Source organism: Sporisorium graminicola, chromosome SGRAM_6, assembly GCF_005498985.1.
Source record: "Sporisorium graminicola strain CBS 10092 chromosome SGRAM_6, whole genome shotgun sequence".
In the NCBI taxonomy this organism is placed as follows: Eukaryota; Fungi; Basidiomycota; class Ustilaginomycetes; order Ustilaginales; family Ustilaginaceae; genus Sporisorium; species Sporisorium graminicola.
This window is the reverse complement of record NC_043736.1, coordinates 702,821-724,736: the sequence shown is the minus strand read 5'-3', so window position 1 is coordinate 724,736 and position 21,916 is coordinate 702,821. Positions and strand designations below refer to the sequence as shown.

Below are 21,916 nucleotides of genomic sequence, written 5' to 3'. Positions count from 1 at the left end.
TTCCTCTCGGAGGCTTTCCTACACGTATTCGAGAGGACAGTGGCTTGGAGGGGGGTGTGGGTAGGAATCTCGGTCGCAAGTTCGGGGAATTTTCCTTTCCAACTTTGAGGGTTCACAAATCGAACATACACGCCTGTCACTCGGCAGATCGCTTGCGATTCGATTCGTGTGCCTTGCAGCTGCTTCAGCTTGGCCTTCAACGACACGCCGTGCTGTAACCACCAATTGGGTGTTGCGCTACATTGCACCGTGACTAGTCGACTCCTCCATCGGAAGATGTACGGGCGGACCACAGAGTAGATTCGAACGGTCACGACCGCACAAGTCAATCGCTTGAACGGCACTCAAGCTCGGCGGCGTCTCACCCACTTCGAATCTAACGTAGACTCACAACCACAAAGAAGCAAGACCCCATGCTGGGAAATGAAATGAGACAGGCCCGACAGAACGATAGTCTCACGCCTGTTCGTCTCCTATTGTGATGCTGAGCATCGCTCTTCCAGTCCATGCATAGGACTGATCGTTGAAGGAGGCGATGCTCTCTGCATTGTAACTACATCAGATGAATCTTTATGTAGCCCTTCTGCTCACTCGTTCTTTACCGAGGACCGACGACTGGATCGTCTGGTAGCAGACTTTGATGCCTTGCCGTTCTCGCCGTCTTTCTTCTTCTTCTCTTGCTCCTTGTCTTTGTCCTCCTCCTCGCCATCGGTCCAGTTCCAGACCTTCTTGAACTCGCCGCGAAGAGCAGCGGTCAAAAACACAGCACCGGTGCAGGCAGGGCTCAGGTAGAGCAGCGCCGGTTGAGCAGCCTTGAAGAAGTGCATCACGCCCATTGTAGTCGCCAGCCCGCCCACGTAAGCAGCCAGCGTAGCTTTGAAGTAGGGCTTGTCGAAGCGCGTGTTCTTCTTGGTGAAGCTCGCCGACGGCTTTGCCTCGCTCGCCACGAGCTGGTCATATCGCAGTGCCAGCGCGACAAAGATACCAGGGATCACAATGTCGCCCAAACCAAGCATGGTGAATTGCAGCTTGGGGAGCGGCTTTCGTGCTTGCAGCGCCAACAAGGCCTCGAGGATGTTTTTGGGCCACACGATCTTGATGGGCGCATCAAAGTTGCGCGCGACCGAGACCATGACGGGCGTAGCAAACACCCAAAAGATGTCGTACACAAACAGGCCTCCGAGCATGATGGCACCGGTGCGGAAGGAGTCGAGCGACATGAGGGCAATGGCGTTGAGCGACAAGGAGAGGGCGAGCAAGTTGCTAATGATCCAGTTCTTGGTCACCAGGTATACTCCAACTAGCATAGCAGAGACCGCGACCAGAGCCACGTCAACGGTGGTGAAAGAGAGCTTGAAGATACGACCCTGTCCACGCTGATCCAGATGCAGTCGGAAGTTGGGCAGCTTCTTCCACAGTTCGCGACCCACGATGGAGCGTGTAGTGGAAACAAGTGCCTGGCTGAGAGCGAGGCAGCCCACGAATCCAAAGTAGAAGCTAAGCAACAGGTTAACGTACTTTTTGTTGAGGTACTTGAAGATGAGGAATAGTCCAAGCAGCACAGCCGAGCCCATGATGGGGAACCACATGGCATCGGACGACGTGACTTTGTCCAGAGCGTCTTCGTCGTCTTCCGAATCCGAATCCGAGTCCGTGTCAGAGCCGGACTGATCCGCGTCTCTTGCCGAAGTTCGCTTCTTTTTGGCCGCTTTGAGCAGGTCTCGAGTCGTCTTGGGCGTTTTGAGAGACGCGAAGGAGCCAAAGTAGATGGGAGCGACGGCGCCAGCCATGAGCACGCCGTAGGCAACGAAAAGATCTCTATCGTTCGACATGATTGTGATATACGTCGACGGTGACGCTACTAGACGATGGGTGTGAGGCGGTAGTGGTCTTCTCGGAAAAAGTGCCGGATTCTCGATGGGAGGGCTGGCCTTTCAAGAGCGTGTCCTCAAGATGCGATGCTGAGAAGAAGCCTACGTGTCGAAATGAAGCGGGTGGGCTACGCACAAGGATGAAGCCAGCGAGTTCTTAGAAGCACGTGAAGACACTTATTCGAGTCGAGGCGTTGCAGACCGAACGAAAGCAGGTCCAAAAGTAGGGTCTGGGCGGAGAGGGGATGGTTGCGGTGGTTGTACAGCGACTTCGAGGGGTCCGAGCGAATGACAGCGGCTTCCAGAAGAAAAGTGCGGGTTTGAGAGACCAACAAGCTTCGGCTGCAGCGGAACGCGAAATTTGAACTTGGAGACGTGGAAGGGAAACTTTGACCTTTGTTAAATTCGGCACTACCAGATCGGAATCGGGCTGGTAAAATTAGGAGGAGCTCGATGAATGGATCTCGGACAAAAAGAAAGCGCTGGAAAAGGCCAGTGTGACGCGATGGAAGGCCTTGGAAGGTCGGTTACTGGCAATGACAGCCACACAGCGAGTGGAGAGCTTCATCGCGCCCCTTTGAGTTCCAGATTAGACTAGAAGTGCACGTCGAAGCTCGATTCTTGTCAAAGCTGTGAACTGAGCCTCAATACAATGCCCCACATGAGCGTCGTCAGCAGGATTCACACCTCGGTGCTTACGGAGTGAAGTGCTGCTGGCTTCAGGATATCGCTCGGGCTTTACGTAGATTCAATTTTTATGGAAAAAGTGTCGAATTTCAGAACTTCTGGTTGTGCGGCCCAGTGAGTGCTGGGCCAGTTACGAAATTTGAAACCGCTTGCTGCGCTTCTTCTCTCGGCAGCGGTGTGACTTGGTGAGTGTCGCTCGACTCTCGCTGCGTTACCGCTCCAACACTTTTTTTCCGGTTCAACGAGTCGCTGGCGATTATCAATTTGTTTGCACCTCTACTTCTCACCATCATCCTCACAGCGAACGAGCGCATTCCTTCGTCTTTCGTCGTATACCTGTCTTCAACTTAACCAAAAGCGCTGTCATCGATTCAGTCGCATTCATCCCGCCTCCTTGACGACCCTCCTATCCGCTCTCCAGGGCTCACTCGGCGGTCACTCTCATCACAGAGCGATCATATCTATTCGCTTTCAGTCTCGACTCTAGTTCGTTCCAGTCTTGGTAACTTAGCTAGCAGCATATCCATCTCCTCCTACCTGCATACCCCATCTTCACCATGGTTAAGGAGACAAAGTTCTACGACCTCCTCGAGGTCACGCCCACCGCTTCCGAGGCGGAGCTCAAAAAGTAAGTATCCTATTTACTTCCCTTGCTCAGCCAGTTCCCGTGGCGCAGGCCAGTGCTGACGATCTGTACTCTCTGTGTCCCATCCCGAATCACTCCTACGCACACCTCGCAGGTCCTACCGAAAGAAGGCATTGAAGGAGCACCCAGACAAGGGTGGTGACCCCGAAAAATTCAAGTCCATCACTGCAGCATACGAAATTCTCTCCGATCCCGAGAAGCGCGACCTCTATGACCGATTTGGCGAGCAGGGTCTTGAAGGCGGAGGAATGAGCGGTGGCATGGACCCCCAGGACCTCTTCTCCCAGCTCTTTGGTGGCGGTGGCGGTGGTTTCTTCGGCGGTGGAGGCGGACGTCCTCGCGGTCCTCGCAAGGGCAAGGACCTCGTCCACCGTGTCAAGGTCTCGCTGGAGGAGCTCTACGTCGGCAAGGTCACCAAGCTCGCTCTCCAGAAACACGTCATCTGCAAAAAGTGCGACGGCCGCGGTGGCAAGGAAGGCGCCGTCAAGACGTGCGGTGGATGCAACGGTCAGGGTATCAAGGTCGTCCTCCGCCAGCTCGGTCCCATGGTGCAGCAGATGCAGCAGACCTGTCCCGAGTGCCAAGGCCAGGGTGAGATCATCAACGCCAAGGACCGCTGCAAGGAGTGCAACGGTAAGAAGATCAACCAGGAGCGCAAGGTGCTCGAAGTGCGCATCGACAAGGGTATGGAGGATGGCCAGCAGATCACGTTTAAGGAAGAGGCCGACCAGGCTCCCAACACCATCCCAGGCGATGTGGTGATTGTGATCGACGAGAAGCCGCACCCGCGCTTCAAGCGCAGAAAGAACGACCTCTTCATCGACGTCGAGGTCGATCTCCTCACAGCGCTTGCCGGTGGCAAGATCATCATTGAGCACCTCGACGACCACGCCCTCTCGGTCGAGATCCCCGCCGGCGAGGTCATCAAGCCCGGCGATGTCAAGGTGCTCCGTGGTCAGGGTATGCCCAGCTACCGACACCACGAGCTCGGTGATCTCTACGTCAACCTTCGCGTCGCTTTCCCCGAAACCATCGATGTCGAGAACATCCCCTTGCTCGAGAAGGCTCTCCCACCACGCAAAGCCCTTCCCAAGACCAAGAAGGAGGTCGATGTCGAAGATGTCCAGATGGACGACCTCGATGAGCGAGAGGCTCGCAACGCCAGGCCCAACGGCGCCGGTGCCCACCCTGGCATGGACGACGACGATGAGGATGGTCAGGGCGCAAGCAATATCCAGTGTGCTCAGAGCTGATTGCGCTGCCTCACTTCTACGATTTGTGTAGTCTTCTCCAGTTTTGTGCCTTTTTTTTCCTCTTGCAACGTAGATGTAGTCTTCAAATTGCTCAATTTCGTGTGGCGTTCTGGAATCAAGAGGTGTTACAACCAGTTGTAAGTGAAACAAATTTAACCGCCGGTGGCGAACTTCTTGAGGTTGTCGTAGCTTCCGTTAAAGACGTCCTGATCGCCATCAAACTTCCCAGAGTCGGCATACTGCCAGAACGTATAATAAGAAAAGCCGTTTGCGATCTTGGGACTGCTCACGCCGTAGTTTGCGATCCAAAGCGCATAGTCGCTGGCGAAAGCGCTCGAATCAACGCACTGATTCCACCACCCTGAGCTGCAATACAGCGTCGGGTACCGTCCCGTGCTGGCGTGGTACGTGTTTCCAAAGTCCTTGATCCAGCTGACCATACTGCTCTGGGAGAGGCCGTAACACGTTGCTGATCCGCTCGAACTTTCCAAGTCCAAGGCGCCGGGAAGGGTGCGTCCATCGTTGGACCAGCCTCCGCCGTTGGCGAGGAAGAATTTGGCCTGCGTCGCGCCGCTCGACTTGTCCGGGTGCGCGAAGTGGTACCCGCCCCGGATGAGGCCGGCGTTGGTAGCGCCGTTGTACTGCGACGAAAAGTCCGGGTTCTTGTACGTCGTGCCCTCGGTCGCCTTGATGACCACGAACTTGGCACCGTTGGCAACATCGCTGCTGTAGTTCGGGTTGGGCTGGTATCCGGCTGTGGCAAGAACATTAAAGGATGTTAGTATGCGATCATTACGAACGGAATACTGTCGCAGGATCACTTGCGAACGTACAGATGTCAAAACCAGGAACGCCCGAAACCCGTTTCTCGAGCGGGGCGGATCGAGAGACAGACGCGAGCGCGGCGAGCGTGCCGACAATGGCGACTCCGGAGAACTTCATGTTGAGCGTTCGGGTTGAGCGTGTGAGACGAGTCGTCGTGGGGATAGATGACGGGTGAGACAGTTAGAGCAAGACCTGGATACTTATACCTTCTTTTCTGCAAAGAGCATGGCACTGACTCACGCAGTGTACGTACTTGATGGAGGTCCTGATCAAACCCAGGGCGGAACACGAGTGCTCCAGGAGACCCTCTCCTCGACGATGCGCATACGAAGAAGTCGGAAGACGGACGTCGCTTATAGAGAGAGGGCAGAAAGCCGAGGCTAGCAAGCTCCCAACGACGTAGCCGAACTCTGCTCACAGCCGAATCGTTTCCGAAGCGTTGCTCAGAGACGAGAGTGGCGCAAACCTTGATCGCTCTTTCCTCTGGCGCAGACTGAATCCACACTGATGATGTAATGTATTGCGAGAGTCAACGTGATTATGCAGGCCGTGTCCGTGTATCAATCTGAAAGCAAAGTGAGCAAACGAGGCGGTATCAAGGCTGCCGTTGGGCCTCGGCCAAGATGCTGTCTAACTCTGCGACGTATGCACGCCAGAGTTGACAACCATGCTCAAGCGACGCATCATGACGAGTAGCTCACATTCACGAGGCAACAACAGCAGAACAGGAGACCGTTCGTGCACAGTAAGAAACTGCGTAACACGACTCAGACACTCGATTAGAGACTCTTCTCTCACAAGGAGTTCAAGGCTGGAAATGGTGACGGGAATTCAGCGTTAAGCGAATGCGGATGCAGATCTTCCGCAGCCTAGCGTTGCCTTTCAGTCTCCGCTGCCTGTTGGCGCCGGCGGCAAACGTTGCCGCTCTGCCCGTTTGAGACGCCGCACGGCTTGACAACGAGCCGACGTTCGGAAGTGCTTGATCCACGTTCGCAGAGCACCCAGCGTCCACGCCCACGTCGAACCCCCCGACCCCCACTCGCCCCGATTTCGCTTCCCGTGATCACCATGGGGAATAACTGCACGTTGAGGACTAGTCCACATCGAGTTGCGCAAAGCCCGTCTAGCTTGGTGCTCGCCTACGCAAACGAGGCTCCGACTCCCGAAGTGTCTCAACTTCGCCTCCTGGAACGTGCACCCTTGGCAGCAGCGACTCTCACAGCGCAAGACGATTCACAGCGTGGATGACGAACGAACGGCATCAGTGTGGGACGTCCACGAGCACCATTCGAATATGATCAAATTTCTCAACGAACGATCCAATGACTGCCACAATACAGACAGTTGGACTGAAGCATGTCCAACAGCCGAGAGCTCTCGCACTCGTCTGGCAGGATGGCCTTGGCCCAGCACCCGATACACACGCGCACTTCGCGATCCGATATGGTCTCCAGACTGAGCGAGCAGCGAGGCCAGACATGTCCCTTTTGACACTTTGCCCACCCAAAGTATCGATGCTGCTCGTTCCACGTGAGCACCAGTTGCGTATTACAAGCAGCGCACTGCTCGTCGGTTTTCACGGATGGTGCGGTCGCCTCAACGTTTGCACGAGGGAGCAGGCGGCTGGCGGCTGAGAGCATCGAAAGCGTCTTTCCATCTTGAACCGTCGCTTGACCTGCCTTCTGAAGCCGGGTAAGGTCTGCCAGCCAGCGTCGAAGCCAGTTGCGCAACACGCTTTCTCGATACAAGCTGATCAAAGTGCTAAACGGTGCTGACGAGTCCGACGCTGACTCTTGCAGTCGGATGGCCAACAGATAGAGGAGCTGCTGCTGGGGATGGTGTGAGTCGGCCGAAACAGTAGCCAAAGCCGTCCACTTGTCCTCGATTGCCGAGACGAGTTGATCGCGAAGCTTATTTTGTTGTTTGGACGTGTACATTAGAGAGAGAACGATCCGCGAGGTTAGATAGGGCGGCGTGCCCGATGCGGTGCTTTCCAATGCTTCGTCGAGCAGCGATGCAGCGACCACGCTGCCGCTGCGTACGACTTCCAACTGATAGCACAGCGCATCCGAAGAGTTGTAGCCCAGAAAGGCGACTTTCTGGTCGGTACGAACTGCTCCCACAAGGGAGGCAGAGGAAAGACGGGAGCTAGGCTCGACGGCATAGCCCAAGAAGGCTTGAAGATCATTGTGCTTGCGTTGAAGGCGTTCGGTCATCGGTGAATACCCTGTGAGCGTAGGCGGGAGGGTTGGCTCCACCGCCTCGGGTTCTGGGTCAGCTTCGTCTGGTGGCGACAAGGAGATGGTGTACTCGCGTAGGTCGAGGAGGACGACTTTGACCTCCGAACTTGCATCCGAGCTCGGACGAATGTCGATGACGGGCGAAAAGGGATCGAGGCTGTCGAACGGCCCCGTGCCCACTGAGAAAGTTCTGGTTTGCTCTGTAGTGCAATGGTAAACGTGAACTCTGCTGATGGTTGCATAAACGAGTTTGTCCTTTAGCCAGCACCAGGCGGTGATCATGCCGCGTTCGGAGTGGATAGGTGAGACCGTCTCGAGCCGCACCTGCGCGGACCCATCAGTGGCATACAAGCCGTACAATATGACGCCGTCTGCGTGTTTAACAGCTATCCTCGCCAGCAGGCCTGTCTGGCATTCACCAACATCAGAAGAGAGTGTGAACTTTTCGATGCTTGTGCTGCTTGCGGATACAGCTTGGACAAAGAAACAGTCGCCTGTGATGGGCTCGCAGTTCCAGACGCCAATGTAGCCCGACCTTAAACCAGCGATCACGTAAGTAGGTGAGTGATCCGACTCCGCGTTGCCACGACTAGGTCCAGCCAGGTCGACAAACGAAGCACAGGTCACTTCTGTGGACATTTGCATTTTGCGGAGCAGTGCGCGTGATTGAGAAAAGACTTCCTTTTCGCCAGACGAGCGTGCAGCATCGGCTTCCGTAACTTCAGCAATGAGGTCCAGGCTAATCACCTGTAGCAGCTTCCATTCGCCGGTCCAGGCATTGAAGGGTGCACCAAGCACGAAAAGGTCGAGCTCCGAGGTGGTGGCGAGGATGAGGCAGCTTGCGTGCGGACCCAAGCCAGGCTTGGACCAGCACGCCGAGCTCCATTGGACGTTCTGAAAGCGAGGATCGACGGCCGAGTGGTCGGACTCGAGCAGCGTTCTGCGTCGTTTGGTGCTTTGGTTGTCGAGGAACGTCTTGACGTTGATCTCGGTGACTGAATGCGGGAAGCGATCGTTCCAATCAGGGTGGCACTCGACGTCTTGCGTGCGGCTCTGCGCTGCCAGCGTTGGATGCAGTCCGGTCAATGGGGATAAAATGACTATGTAGTCATCCGTCACTACCAGCGCTTGACCGAGCTCCGACCACTGCAGGTTGCCCGTATGCGGTGATCCCGACGAGAGAGCGATGGAACCAGCTCGGATCCTCTGTCTCTTGTCGCGGTTCGGAACCTCCGCGCCGTTGTGAGCAGTCCTTATGTCGCCTGTCATTGTCACAAGTCCCACATTTGCGTATCGGAGAGTGCGATCATGGTGGTCAAGAGGGCCTTGTGGCCTGTGGTCCAAGGATGTATGCTATGGAGAAGAGGCAAAAGACTCGGGAGACGGTCCCATCGGATCTTGCCGATGTCGTGTTGGTCTCCAGAGTTGCAACGCGCCGCGTGACAGAACAAAAAAAAAAACAGGGTGCAGCTCCACTTTTTTTGGCTGGCCCGAGCTTTTCCCTAACAGCCTTGGAAAGCACAGACTCTCGAACGCTTTGTGTCCATATACATCTCGTACATTCAGCATCGGTGCCATCGAGTACAAAGAGCAGATCGTGGATCTACGCTTTCAATCGCACCGTCAGGCGTAGCTGCAGCCAGGTCATAACCCAGCAGCGAACGAATGCTCGGCAGGTACGCATCGACTGCAACAGGATGAGCGATCCTCTCGCCGCCCCGCTATCGGCGGTTCCTGCACGTCGAAGGCAGTCCACACCGACGGCAAGCACTATTGATGCATCACCGAGTCTCAAGTGGGCCTCGCTCTTCAGAGGCAGCACCTCATCCTCGTCAGAAGCGCTCCGGAGTCGAGGTACTGAGGGTAAGATTGCTCGCGACGGCGATGCTTCTCTGCGCTGGCTTCAATGGAAGCTGCTTCTTACCGACCACCTCTCCACCATCCCTTCCTCTTGGGAAGCCGTCTTGAATAGCGAAAGAGAAGCATACAATGAGCTGCGCTGCCGTCTGCTCCGCGCTCCCGATGGCAATTACCCACCCGAGGTCGGCTTTGATGGCACACATACTACCATCGACACCCCAGCTTCCTCCTCCTCGTCTGGCAGTATAGCCTCACACACAAGCCGCGACGTCGTACACGACCTTTCTGTCAACAACCCGCTCAGTCTCGACGACTCAAATCCTTGGAGGACATACTACTCGACGTTGGAGATTCGACGTATCATCCTTCAAGACGTAGAAAGGACCTTTCCTGACCTCGAAGTCTTCCGCCATACTCGCGTCCAGCAATCCTTGACCAACATTCTGTTCCTGTGGAGTCTGCAAAATGAAGACGTAGGCTATCGACAGGGTATGCACGAGCTCGCAGCCGTGCTTTGGAAAGTCAGAACGGATGGGTCCTTACCTGCGCTGTCGTATCCTGGTCGCCAAGTTGCGGCCGAGGCGCCATTCGAGCACGCGCTCGCAGACGCCTTTGTCGAGCATGATGTCTATGCGCTCTTCTGCGTCTTGATGCAGAGCGCAAAGACGTGGTACGCTTGGCGCGATACCCCTGCCGACACTGCTTCGAGCCCGTCTCCATCTTCCACTTCTCCATCTCGCGCAGCCAGACCGTCACTCAGCAGCCGCGAGGCGGAGAAGACCCCACGTCGTCCGCTCCCCATCGTTGTGAAGTGCGAACACATCCTCGAGCTCCTACGTCAGATCGATCCAGCCCTGGCTCAACACCTCGAGAGCCTCAGCATCGAACCTCAGATCTTTTGCCTCCGATGGATCCGCATGATCTTTACGCGCGAGTTTGCCTTGGACGATGCAATAGCCATCTGGGACGGCCTCTTTGCCTCTGCTAGCTCCCTCGATCTGATCGACTACATCTGCATCGCTATGCTCCTCCGGATTCGCAATCAGCTTCTTGCCGGTGATCATACCTTCGCCTTGCACAGTCTGCTGCGATACCCCACGGAGGCACAGGTCCAACCGAGCCTCTTGGTCAAGCAAGCCATCTTGATGCGGGATCGTGGACAGAATCCCAGCACAGGTGTAGCCATCGCCATGCAGAACCGGGATCTGTTGGGAATCCAAGTGCGTCCCACCGACGATTCGGCTCAAGCTGCTTCGCCCCAGCGACCGGCAGCCAACTCGCCCTCGCAGCGATTCAGCTCGCAAAAGTACGCCACAGTCGGAAGGACGGCGTCGGGTACGGCCAACAGAGCCTCGCCGTGGGCTCGTCTTCCACAAGAACCGGTGGTCAGGAAAGCGGACGGCAGACGCTGGCAGACGCCCGCTTCAGGCGAGGATCCTCTGGGCGTCTCGCGCGCGCCTGCTACGAACGCTGATACCGGCGCACCTCGAGCCTTTGGCATCAATCCATCCTCTTACCTTCCTGAAGGAATCGGCGACCTGGCTAAAGGCTGGTACGAACGAGCGGAGCTTCCGCAGACTTTGAATAGCGCGCTGGCGAACGTGTCGAGAACGGTCGCGGCTGCTGCTGCTGCTGGCGTCACAGGCGCTTATAGCTCGACCAAAGCGGAGACGTCCGGCTTTCCTTCTGGATTCGAACAGGCTTTCAACGAGCAAGCCAATGTGCGAGGAGGCCCCTCGCCGGCCACCGTTGGGCATGCAGCTATGGGGAAAGGCAGGTCTAGGCCGTCGATCGTCGAGGCCGCACAGTCCGTACCCGAATCGGCCCACAATTCGAGCGCAGACGTAGCCAGCCAGCTATCGAAGCTGGTCACCGCCAACAAGGCGATCGGCTCGGCCCTCTCAGCCTGCATCGAGGTATTGGAGCAGAATTGGCTCGATCGGAGTGCGAGCGTTGGCGAACAGCGATCTGACGAGCTCGAGCAGAGCGATCTCAACACGCTCATGAGCTTCACTGCGCTCAAGCACATTCGGGATGTGCTGGATGGCACGGCAACCGAGTTCGATCCTGCCACACTGCCAGCTTCCGCTCCGAAGCGGGTCGAATCGGCATCGCAGACAATCAAGGACGCTGTCAAGCCACAGGACCACAAGCCGAATGAAGGAAAACAGCGCCTGGCAAAGACGCAATCGGCGGTTGCACAGACTGTCGGCAACGGCCCGGGTCCAGGTGCGCACCCGTCCCTGCCCATGTCGCTTGCCGAGTACGCACGGTACGGCCGGCAAATGATCCTGCCCGACTTTGGCCTGCCTGCGCAGCTGCGTCTCCGCAAAGCCAAAGTGCTGGTGGTGGGAGCAGGCGGACTCGGCTGCCCTGCTATTCAGTACCTTGCCGCTGCCGGCGTTGGCCAGATCTCGATCCTCGACCACGACGTCGTCGAACCCTCCAACCTGGCACGCCAGATCCTGCACAGCGACGCGACTGTCGGCATGCACAAGGCCGTCTCTGCAGCGCAAGCGGTCAGGCAGATCAATCCGTACATCACCGCCGTCGCGCTCTCGGAAGCGATCAGCGCCGGCAATGCGCGCTCGGTGATGCGGGGCCACGATCTCGTGCTCGACTGCACCGACAACCCGTTGACGCGGTATCTGATTTCGGACGCGGCGGTACTCGAAGGCTTGCAGGTCGTCAGCGGGGCAGCGCAGGGGTATGATGGCCAGCTCGTGGTGCTGCACAAGCGGATCCGGGCGGAGTTTGGCGGACCCAAGGCTGTCGCAGCGGGGAAAGGGGGGGTGGTTCGCGGGCCGTGCTATCGGTGTCTGTTCCCGAAGGCGCCGCAACCGGATGAGGTGACCAACTGCGAGGACGGCGGGGTGCTCGGTGGGGTGACGGGGCTCGTGGGGACGATGCAGGCGCTCGAGGCGGTCAAGATACTAGCTGGGATCGGGGAGGATACGCCGCCGACGCTGACGCTCGTGTCGCCGCTCTCGTCGACGCCGTTCCGGTGTGTCAAGATCCGCCCGCGTCGGACTGCGAGCTGTCGGTCGTGCGGCGACCCAGCACAAGTGGCCGAGGCGATGATCACAGACCTCGAGCAGGAAGATTATGCCTCGTTCTGCGGTCTCAATGTCGCCAGCGCAACGCGGGCCGATCTGCCGAGGACCGCGGTCAAGTCGATGCAGCCCAACACCCTGGTCATCGACGTCCGTCCGACCGTCGAGTTCGGAATCGCCAACCTGGACGGATCGATGAACGTTCCGATCCAAACACTGCTCAAAAACCCAGCACAGGTGTGGGACAAGATTCGCGAGGCGCAGCGTCCGGCGCCCTCCCACATACTGGTGGTGTGCAAGAGAGGCAACGATTCGCAGCTCGCCGTGAGCGCGCTGTTGGAGCACCAGAAGGTGCTCAGCGAGTCGGTCGCGCGACAGCAGGCAATGCAGCCCGCGCACCCGCTACAGATGGAAGAGAAGGAGAACGGCTCAGCGGACAAGGAGCGGATGCAGGCGATCACCGCGATCGAGGTGTCGGATCTCATCGGCGGCCTGCGCGCCTACAGCCGCGAGAAAGACCCGAACTTCCCTATTTACTAGCTTTTCTCACACAATCACAAACCGCGACCTGACTGTGTCAGCAGCAACCAAACAACGTTACAACACTGCCGTACAGATCATCAACGGTTGAGCCTACATGCTGTGCGATGCGATGAAATACAGTTCTCAAGCGTCCAAAGGGATCAGAAAGCCGAAGGCGCCAGGCCGGCGACCTGTGCAGCCGAAACCGCGTCTGGCAGTGCACCTGCTGCGCCCGCATCGCCGTTCTTGTCATCGCCCCTGAGGGTATTGTTCAGCTCGACATTGGGCCTCGGGCTTGGCGCGAGACCGAGGCCGGACATGCCGTGGGGTCTCTGCGGTGTGCCTGCTGTACCGGCGGAGGCGGAAGCTGTGGTGGTGGCGGTGAGCTGTGTACGCCGGGCGCCGCTGTTGGGCGAGGGAGTTGCGCCGGTGCCGGAATGATGTGCAAAGCCGAGATCCGGACTGGTGGGAAAGGCGAATCCGAGCGCTGGCGAGGCACTGGGCTGCGGGCTGTTTCTGGGCAGTAAGCCACCCAAGCCGACCGCAGGGCTGCTGGACGGCAGCGGCCGCGCCGACGGCTGCACACCCACCCCCCTCGCCTGCATCTCGTAAAAGTTGAAGTCCTGCAACAGACTCGTCTTGGCACTGTACGCGGCCATGATGCGCAACACCTCGCGCCCCGCCTCGGGCGTCAGCTCCTGCGTGTCGCGCGACTGCGTTACCGGTTTGCACTCGGGCGTGTTCGTCAGCCGAATGTGCCGAAGCTGGTTGTTCGGCAAATCCTTGACATAGATCCAGCGCACCTTGAACGTGCCCTTCCACTTGCCGTCCTGCGCCCACACGTTGCTCGACGTGGCATAGTCGAGCGGCGTCAGCATCTGCGCCATGCCGCAAAAGTGGCCCGAGGCGTTGACCGAGTAGAAGAGGTAGATGGGCCCGTCGTGTGCGCTGTCCCGGAATGCCTTGTCGAGCCGCTGGTTACCTTTGTCCGTAGAGGCCCAGATCTCGTACTTGAGCGACTTGTGCACATCGTCTTCAGTGTACGACTTGATGACGAAGAAGCGCGCATTGACGGGTGCGAGGTCAAACGTTCCCGGCGCTGGGTTGTAGCCTTTCTGCAGCGCCAGCGATGTCGGGTCGACGGGCGTAGCTGCGGGAACACCTTCGGCGTCTACGCTGGTAAAGACGCCACCAGCCGGCGGTCGTGGCGACGGAACCTGTGCCTGCATCGGAGGTCGGAAGGCCGGTGCAGACTGCTGTTGCATGGGGAAGGGTTGGCCGCGCGAGGGAAGGTGGCCCATGGCACCCATCGGCGGAGAAGCTGGCATCGCCGCACCGCCTCGCAGCTGTTGTCCAATCGACTGCATGCCTCCGTGGAGATCGATCGGCTGCATACCGAACAGATGAGGATCGTGCAGTCCGCCAGCACTGCTGCTGCTGCGCGCTCCGAGCTGGGCTTGAAGGACGGCGTTGCGCTGCTGCTCCTGTGCCAGCGCCATGCTGAGCGCCATGACGTTCGGATCGATGCCGGCGGGATAAGCACCAGCGTGTTGCGGCTGCTGCTGCATCCAAGGCTGCGAGTCGGGCCCCGCGCCTCTCGCCGGCTGACCAGCATCGAAGCGGCCAGCAACGGCATCCTTGTCTAGCCAGCCGCCAGCAGGTGCCGCCGTAAAGGGCCCGAAGCGCTGCGCCATATCAGCGTCAAAGCATTGAGCTGAAGAAGGGTCGTTGGATTGATGCCGACTGTGAGCGTGGCCAATGGGCGGTACATAGGCGGCGGCAGAGATGGGACCAGAAGCGCCGTTGCTGCGCTGATTACGCTGCAGTGCATCTCGATTCGTCACGAGCTGAGGCAGCTTCCTGCTGCCACTCAAGGGCCGGCCATCAGCAGCATTGCTAGGGGCCGACGGATTCGAAAGCATCGAGTGGCCAGCATCCTTCCCTTCCTCTGCAGCAAGTGCAGACGAACCCGAGAGGTCGAGACCGGACAGTTGCGTACCGACGTCGGCGAGCAAGGACGAAGCGCCCTCGGCCTCGGAGGGCATGCGGACGGGCGGTGTCTCAAGGTTCTGCGAAGGAAAGGAAGAGGCGAAGCGCGATGGCGATCCGATCGGATCCTGCGTCGGCTGGTTCCAGGGCGCTTTGGAATAGGCGGTGGGCATCACGGGGCTGTGTGTAGCCGAAAGGCTGGCGGTGTGTCGCGCTGGGCTGAACGCCGCGTCCGTTCGCGAAGAGTAAGGAGACATGGGTGGCTCAGTCACGTCGTCCGCCTGACGGTGGAGAAGGTCACCCGAACGAGTGTCCAATCGATGCGCTGCTGAACGTCCAGCGTGATGGTTGAGCGACTGGTGACGGCGTAAGAAGCTGGAGGAGCCGCCCAAGGCTTGCGAATCGGTGCGTGCAGCCTGGTCAAAGAGGTCGCCACTAGCGCTGCTGTCGCGGCGATGTCCATCCGCAAAGAGACCGGGTCGAGCAATGGGCGATGCAGGGTGAGATGAGTCGGCAGCACCACCACGCTGACCGTGCGAGAAGAGCGAAGAGGACCAGGGACGACCGGTTTGGAGGGAGAGACTGTTGGACGCGTTGGGATCCTGCTGATGCTCATCACCGAGAGCGTTGCTCGAGTGGATGAGCTTCTCCCAATCGTGCTCGTCCAAATCGGAACCTCCGGTGATGGCTGACAGACTATTGAAGAGGCTGCTTCGGCCCTGCGTAGCGCTACTGGGCAAGGTGGAAGGGACTTTGGTCGAGTGACGGTTGGGCAGCGAGAGGTTTCGGGAGACGCTCGATTTCGAGTAAAGGGCTTGGAGCGGCGTGAGCGACGACACAAAGTCGCCTGCGCTGTCGGAACGGGTCGAAGGAGAAGCGTGGAGACCGAGTGCAGCATCCTCTCTAGAGGTCACCGAGTCCCCTGCCGCGGTTGCGAATTGCAACGCTGATTGGCCAGCCGAAGCGTCATGCGCGAGTGTGGAAGCAGATGTAAAGTCCTCGGGCTGTTCAAAGTGTTTCTCCAACCGAGGCTTGCCGTGATGACGGGGTCCGTGGATGGTGTGATTGCGACGAACACCTGCGCCTGACGATGGAGCAGGTGGGGGACTGCGCATTCCGCCAGAGACGGTGCCCCACCTGTTGGGAGATGTAGGGCCACCTACTTCGGGAGATGCGCCGCCGCCGCTCTGCAGTGGAGGCGTGACAGACATTGGATCTGTATCGGAGAGGTGATGGGTAGAACGAAGCGTGCGTCCGATTAGGCAGGCAGGTGACGGGATTAATGAGCCCCAAGAGATCCAACGGAGGCGGGATTCGACGAAAGGCGGATGTGTGCGCGAGAAGGCCGATGTTGCTGTACGTGCAAAGATGAATGATGTATTTGCAGGCAGCGGTCTTGATATGAGATGGCTGAGAGAAGTGAGCTGAGCCAGGTCGGATTAGATGGGATTGTTCCGGAGCGAATGAAAGACCCGGTAGTACCTGAAGAGCATGCCGTGGGATGGGAAAAATAGTGCCGACTGGGAAGGTAGAGCGTGGGAAAGATCGGTGCAAAGAAACCAAAAGTCGACCTGTGCCAAGCTTGGATGGGGCGAGTAATCACCGAAGAGACGAGCAGGTGAGATGCGATGCAATGCGATGCGATGCGATGAAGTGTCGAATGAAGGTGAACCTAGATGAGGATCGGTGGGTCTGCGGACGGCGTGTTGGAGTTGCTACAAGCCTGGGAATTGGTAAGTTCGAGAAGCTCGGTATGAGGCGCTGTGAACGGAGTGGTGATCAGAGGTCGATCTAGTGCAGGCTTTCCATTCATCACACGATTTCTCTATCGACGTGGTCGCCAATTCCAACGGAGGCGAAGAGCGATCGAGACTTGGTCTTTGAGCCTTGCTTGCGAAAGTAGTCGCGAGGGTCGTTTTGTTGTAAGCTGGAGCGAAAAGCTACGACCTCAAGCTGAACCGGAGCAATGAGAGCAGCGAGATTGGGCAAAGGAAAGAGGCTGGGGATGCGAGAAGTAACAAGATGAAAAGGGACGGACACGGATCATGGCCAGAAAGAGTGGCTCAAGCTCCAGCTCGACCTCAATGTCGACCTTTTTTTTAATATTTCAAGATGCCGACAGAGACGATGAGTGAGAAATCGCACTCCAATGCAAGGCTGCCCAGAATGAATAGAGAGAGAGACCTTTTCACTTTTGACAGCTGAGAAGCGTGAGAGGGTCGCGAGGGTCCAAACGTCGAAATGTGAATAAAATCAATAAACTAAAACCAATGGGAGATTTATCGCAGCAGTCGCTGACCTTGAACTCCACACATCAACACCAGTAGACCGGGGGGATGGCTGTGTTACGTCTACAGCAACTTGCTTCTACGAGGGTTGGGGCGGTGCTCATCGATGTATTTATCCGAAATGAATCTGCCGGAACCTTCGGTCGAGGTCGTTCATCCACGTGCCATGTCCGCCTGAAGACGTCGCCACGCAGCGTCGGCGGAACTGCACGTGTGCATGGACCAGGCCACTACCAGATTGTGTCGGTTGATGCTATCAGCAAGGCATTCTCATGGTCGCTTGCCTTTCTCCATACTGGCAGAGAATGGCACTTCACTGAGGACACACGCCGGGCTGGGCCTTCTATGTTTCCATCGACAATTATTAGAACGGATGGATGTTGCGAGAGGTCTGTCTATGATGCAGTGTCTTTGGTGTCGTTAATGCAGTTGAGAAGGTGTTATGACCGTGAGGGCTGATTTCCTCTCGAGGGGATCCGCAGCGTTCAGTATCGTTGCTGCTACTTCTCAGGATCCTTCTTTGAAGCGTCCGCCTCCTTGGCTTCCCTGAGTCCATTTCGATTGAAAATTGTCGTGGTGTGAAGACTGTCTTCTGGCAGCTTGCCCTCCTTTTCGAGCTCCTTGCGCACCTTGAGGTCAAAGGCGGGCGCAAACTTGCTCCAACCGCGAATCTTGCTTCCATAGATGTAGAAAATGTATGGGAATGGCGTCAAGGCCAGAGCGACGAATCCCAGCAACGAAGAGGCCCAATTTGTGCCTAACCCGGTGTAGAGTTGCACCGTGAACAACGGGAATGCGGCTCCGACCGCTGAACGAACGATGGTGTTCGCAGCGAGAGCAGATGCAGCATAAAGCGTATAGCAATCCACGATATAGGAGAGCAAAGAAATAAAGACGAGCGTGAAACTCATGCCGATCGGAATCAACGACAACGCAGGCACGTACCAGGGCACGGAGGCGTAGTTGCCAGTCCAGCCCAACCAGAACGCGCCGAGCACGAGAACGGGACCAGCCACCATGGAGCCCCACAGCCTCTCCTCGGGAGGCGGCATGCCATGCCAGAAGGGCGTGAGCTGTCGGTAGCGAAGCGAAAAGAAGACGTTGATGGTCCCGCCGATGGTCGTTCCCAAGCCGACAGCGATGAAGATCAGGCCGGACTCGCCCAGATTGAAGCCCCTCTTCATCTCAAAGATGACGGGAACGGCTTCAAACAGACCATAGAGGATACCGTAGACGATCGCAATGTAGACAGTGATCAGCACCAAGATGGGTTCCTGGACCAGGATCTCGAAGGGACGGAGCAGAGTGCGGTGGGCAATGCCGCCGATGGACCAGTCGTCCTTCTCGTGCGGCGCGTACAGGTCTTTGTTGCCTTGCGGGTCGAGTCTGCGCAGACGCCTTGCCTTTCGGGCAAGCAGCACAGGCGCAAACGTCTCGGGCAAGAAGAGCAAAATCAGCAACCAGCAGAAGCCCGCGAAGATGAGCATGACCCAGAACACCCATCGCCAGCCGAGATAGGACTGAGTGACAAAGCCACCGACGATGGGGCCCATGACGGGGCCGATGAAGACGGCGCATGAGAAAAGACTCATGGCGAAACCTCGTCCGATGGGATCCCACATGTCGGCGATGACACCTCCGGCGATGGTGAGAGGGGCTGCTGCGCAGACGCCACTGAGGAAGCGAGTAATGAAGAGCGTCTGTGGGTTCTTGGCCTCGGCCTGTCCGATGATGAAGAGAGCGTACATGAGCATGGCGGTGACCATAACGATCTTGCGGCCCACCATCTCGGAGGTGGTCGACCATAGGATGGGGCCCAAGCAGTAGCCAGCCAAGAAGAGCGAAGTGATGAGCGTCGCCGTGACGGTGCCGATCTGGAATTCTTGCGCCAGCTGCCGTGACGCAGAGGAGGGAGCAGAGGATGCAAACGTGACGTTGATGGTGAGGAACGAGGCGAGCACCGTGATGGCCCATTTTCGCTTCTGCGACCAGTTCTGCGGGTTTTCGGGGTCGTCCGGTCCGTCCCACTCGACCTGGTTGGGGTCTTTGGACTCATCCGGGTTGCCGCGGGGACTACCTTGTTCCGACTCATTGTCGTTTGCGGCTTGACTGCTGCGGTGCTCAGGCTTGGACTTGTTGTGTGTGGGCGAGGGAGGCACACGCGTGGTGGCGCCGCTTTCCTCGGAGGTCTGGTCTCCAGACGCAGGTTCGTAGGCACGATCTTGGGGGTCGCGCGGATCCGAGCCTCCGTAGCGCGCGGTCCTGCGGAAGATGGTCTCGGCTTCTCTGTCCAACTCTGCAGAGGCAGGCCTTTCATTTTGCGAGTCGGGAGCGGGCTGTTGCGGTGCCGCTGGGCGTGAACCCTTGGGCGTCTGTCCCATGATGAGTTTGGCTGCTTCGTGCAGCCATCCATACTTGGGCAAATGTGGACCTTGCTTGGCCGGACGAGCGGCTGCATCCGTGCTGTCTGCGGCCACCATGGCTGTCTGTGGTTGTTGCGACATGCTCCTTGAAGTCCGTTTCGCTTGAGGCGGGATGGTGGTTAGTAGAGAAGATGCAGCCGGCGTCTAAGGTCTGTTGAGTTTCCCCAGCGACCAGCGTTTCAGTCAGGAACCGGAAGTAGATCTGGTCGCTACGTCAGAATCAGTGCTAGTCTACTCGAGGCGCTAGTGGAGAAGCGAGCCGTTTTTTCTTTCCTTTGCTTCGGCGAATTAGTGGACCAGCATGCACGCAAAAGGCGTTTGAAACGGCGAATGGCAAACAGTGAATGTCAAGATTGTGCGGATATGTACAGCCGAGTCGCTTACGGAGAGCATTGGGTTGCACTGAGTGAGCATCGCACAACAGCTGCGACTATGAATTGTCAGACTGCGGACGGACATGCGTCTTACTGAGTGCATAGCCGGTGCAGCACGCATCATCGAGCCACGCGCAAACAACGCTTGATGACGGGAGAGATCCAGTTGGCCGTGCGGATGCAGATGCAGCTACGGATGCAGTGCTCGCTTTTCCGCCTCCAAGGCGTCGGAAGAACGAACTGCCGTCGTGGTGCATCTACAGGCTTACCAGAAATAAGGAGCCATTGGACGAGATGCCGTCTGGCGAGGCGGCAACCATTCGAGTCATGTAAGCTCGCGCGAATTGCGCGAGGTCAGGGTTTCATTTCCAGCGCGCCAAACAGGCGACAGGACAGGACAGCTGCATGACATTTCGAATGTTGCAAACCCTGCGTCATCGACAAATTCCAGCGCCACTTTGAGATGTCCTTGCTATACCCGACTAGACGAACCGCTTGCGTTTGCTGGAACCTGTCTCGTGGTTTGCTCATTGCAGAGACTTCGGGTCATCGATACGAATAGGAGAGAACAGGCCGCCCGTATGAGTGGTTGTATCGAAGAGAGAGAAGGAACGACCAACAGGCAAGGGCTCGCAAGGGAGGGAGGAACGACAAGAGCTCCTGGAGATCGGCAGAAAACATCGCGGCAAGGTCAGCGCGGTTTTGCCGCGGACTGTTGCACTCCTTGCTGGTTCCAGAGAGCTGGTAAGATGTCAATTTCGACACTGATTGGCAGGTTACGTTTACATCGCCTATCGGGCTGTGATGCGATGCGATGCGATGCGATGCTCTTTGACGATGAAATCGACTTCTTGTGCCTCGGTGGATGTGGGATGCAGGCTAGGCGCCCGCTTAGAGTAAGTGGAAGCACATGTCGATCTTGCTGGCGTCGACGTGTCCTAACGAGGCCCAAGTGGAGGAGAGACGTACGGATCGTCGCGCCTCGATGAAAGCGCAACTGGCGAGAGACATTTGGAATTGTTTTCTTTGCGTATGCTTCAGAGGCAGTCAGTCGTTGGTTTAGTTGCAGGAAAGCTTCGATCGAAGCTCGGTTCGCTCTCTTGCTCCTTCGGTCGACACGGACGTGGTGGGGGTGTCCAATGTTGCAGCACGTGTGCGATGGCGACATTTGCTCTTCGGAATTCGCCAGGCCCCTTTGAGCGCCGCCCTACTTACGGAGTTACTCCCCCCGAGCACATTCCGTCCCTGCGCCGCCGAGAAGGTGGGCTCCGGAAGGATCCTGCGTCCGCTTCGTTGCAGTTCCCTGTCCGCGGAAAGCGATTTTCGTCTCCAACGACATCGTACGAAGGAGCCCTTTGGTAGTTTGCAGCGTTTGCCTATCAAATCTCACGTTTCTCTCTTCCGAGGGTCCTGACATCCGTAGCTAACGTAAGGGGGCTGGCCACTCGCTGATCCTGACTAGATAGGGAAGAGCGTGCGCAGGTGTCGTGTCGAGCAGTATAGCATCCATTGCCGGCGGCAAGCTGCGAATCTATAGTGTTGGACTGTATCGTGCAAAGTAGCGAGCCTACCTTGCCAACCTGGGGTCGCGCTTCATATAGCTGCAGCGATGAAAGCGATCTACTGTACTGTACAGTACTAGGCTCAAACGCCGCGTTTTTCCTTGGCGAGCATGCCCCTCCCACACAACCGCAGCCCGGTGGCCGTGGCCAGCAAGACCGGTGCCACTGCATGCTGGCCGTTTCATTCGCTATCGGTACGCCGGGCTGTTGTCGCCAAGTCAGCACCAAAACGAACATGAAACAGAGAGACACAGACAGGCATTCGACCGTGGTCGCTTGTAGCATTGCTGATAAGTGCGAGAGTTCAACCCGCCAACCGCAAG

At 57.6% G+C, this 21,916-nt stretch overlaps 7 protein-coding genes across 7 annotated transcripts; 2 read left to right on the top strand and 5 right to left on the bottom strand.

The window, feature by feature from the left end:
* Window positions 1-587: 587 nt before the first annotated feature.
* EX895_005388 (uncharacterized protein) lies at window positions 588-1,832 on the bottom strand (the record flags this gene model as incomplete). Its single annotated transcript, XM_029885980.1, has 1 exon — window positions 588-1,832. The coding sequence occupies one exon, from the start codon at window positions 1,830-1,832 to the stop codon at window positions 588-590; it is 1,245 nt and encodes a 414-aa protein (XP_029737832.1).
* A 1,283-nt stretch (window positions 1,833-3,115) lies between these two features.
* Window positions 3,116-4,457, top strand: EX895_005387 (uncharacterized protein; the record flags this gene model as incomplete). Its single annotated transcript, XM_029885979.1, has 2 exons — window positions 3,116-3,186; window positions 3,299-4,457. 2 exons carry the CDS (start codon window positions 3,116-3,118, stop codon window positions 4,455-4,457), a joined length of 1,230 nt encoding a protein of 409 aa, XP_029737831.1.
* A 152-nt stretch (window positions 4,458-4,609) lies between these two features.
* EX895_005386 (uncharacterized protein) lies at window positions 4,610-5,399 on the bottom strand (the record flags this gene model as incomplete). Its single annotated transcript, XM_029885978.1, has 2 exons — window positions 4,610-5,211; window positions 5,291-5,399. 2 exons carry the CDS (start codon window positions 5,397-5,399, stop codon window positions 4,610-4,612), a joined length of 711 nt encoding a protein of 236 aa, XP_029737830.1.
* Window positions 5,400-6,589: 1,190 nt separating this feature from the next.
* On the bottom strand, window positions 6,590-8,791 carry EX895_005385 (uncharacterized protein; the record flags this gene model as incomplete). Its single annotated transcript, XM_029885977.1, has 1 exon — window positions 6,590-8,791. One exon carries the CDS (start codon window positions 8,789-8,791, stop codon window positions 6,590-6,592), a length of 2,202 nt encoding a protein of 733 aa, XP_029737829.1.
* A 428-nt stretch (window positions 8,792-9,219) lies between these two features.
* Window positions 9,220-12,975, top strand: EX895_005384 (uncharacterized protein; the record flags this gene model as incomplete). Its single annotated transcript, XM_029885976.1, has 1 exon — window positions 9,220-12,975. One exon carries the CDS (start codon window positions 9,220-9,222, stop codon window positions 12,973-12,975), a length of 3,756 nt encoding a protein of 1,251 aa, XP_029737828.1.
* Window positions 12,976-13,118: 143 nt separating this feature from the next.
* On the bottom strand, window positions 13,119-16,157 carry EX895_005383 (uncharacterized protein; the record flags this gene model as incomplete). The annotated part of the gene is made up of 1 exon (XM_029885975.1): window positions 13,119-16,157. One exon carries the CDS (start codon window positions 16,155-16,157, stop codon window positions 13,119-13,121), a length of 3,039 nt encoding a protein of 1,012 aa, XP_029737827.1.
* Window positions 16,158-17,734: 1,577 nt separating this feature from the next.
* EX895_005382 (uncharacterized protein) lies at window positions 17,735-19,714 on the bottom strand (the record flags this gene model as incomplete). The annotated part of the gene is made up of 1 exon (XM_029885974.1): window positions 17,735-19,714. The coding sequence occupies one exon, from the start codon at window positions 19,712-19,714 to the stop codon at window positions 17,735-17,737; it is 1,980 nt and encodes a 659-aa protein (XP_029737826.1).
* Window positions 19,715-21,916: the final 2,202 nt, after the last annotated feature.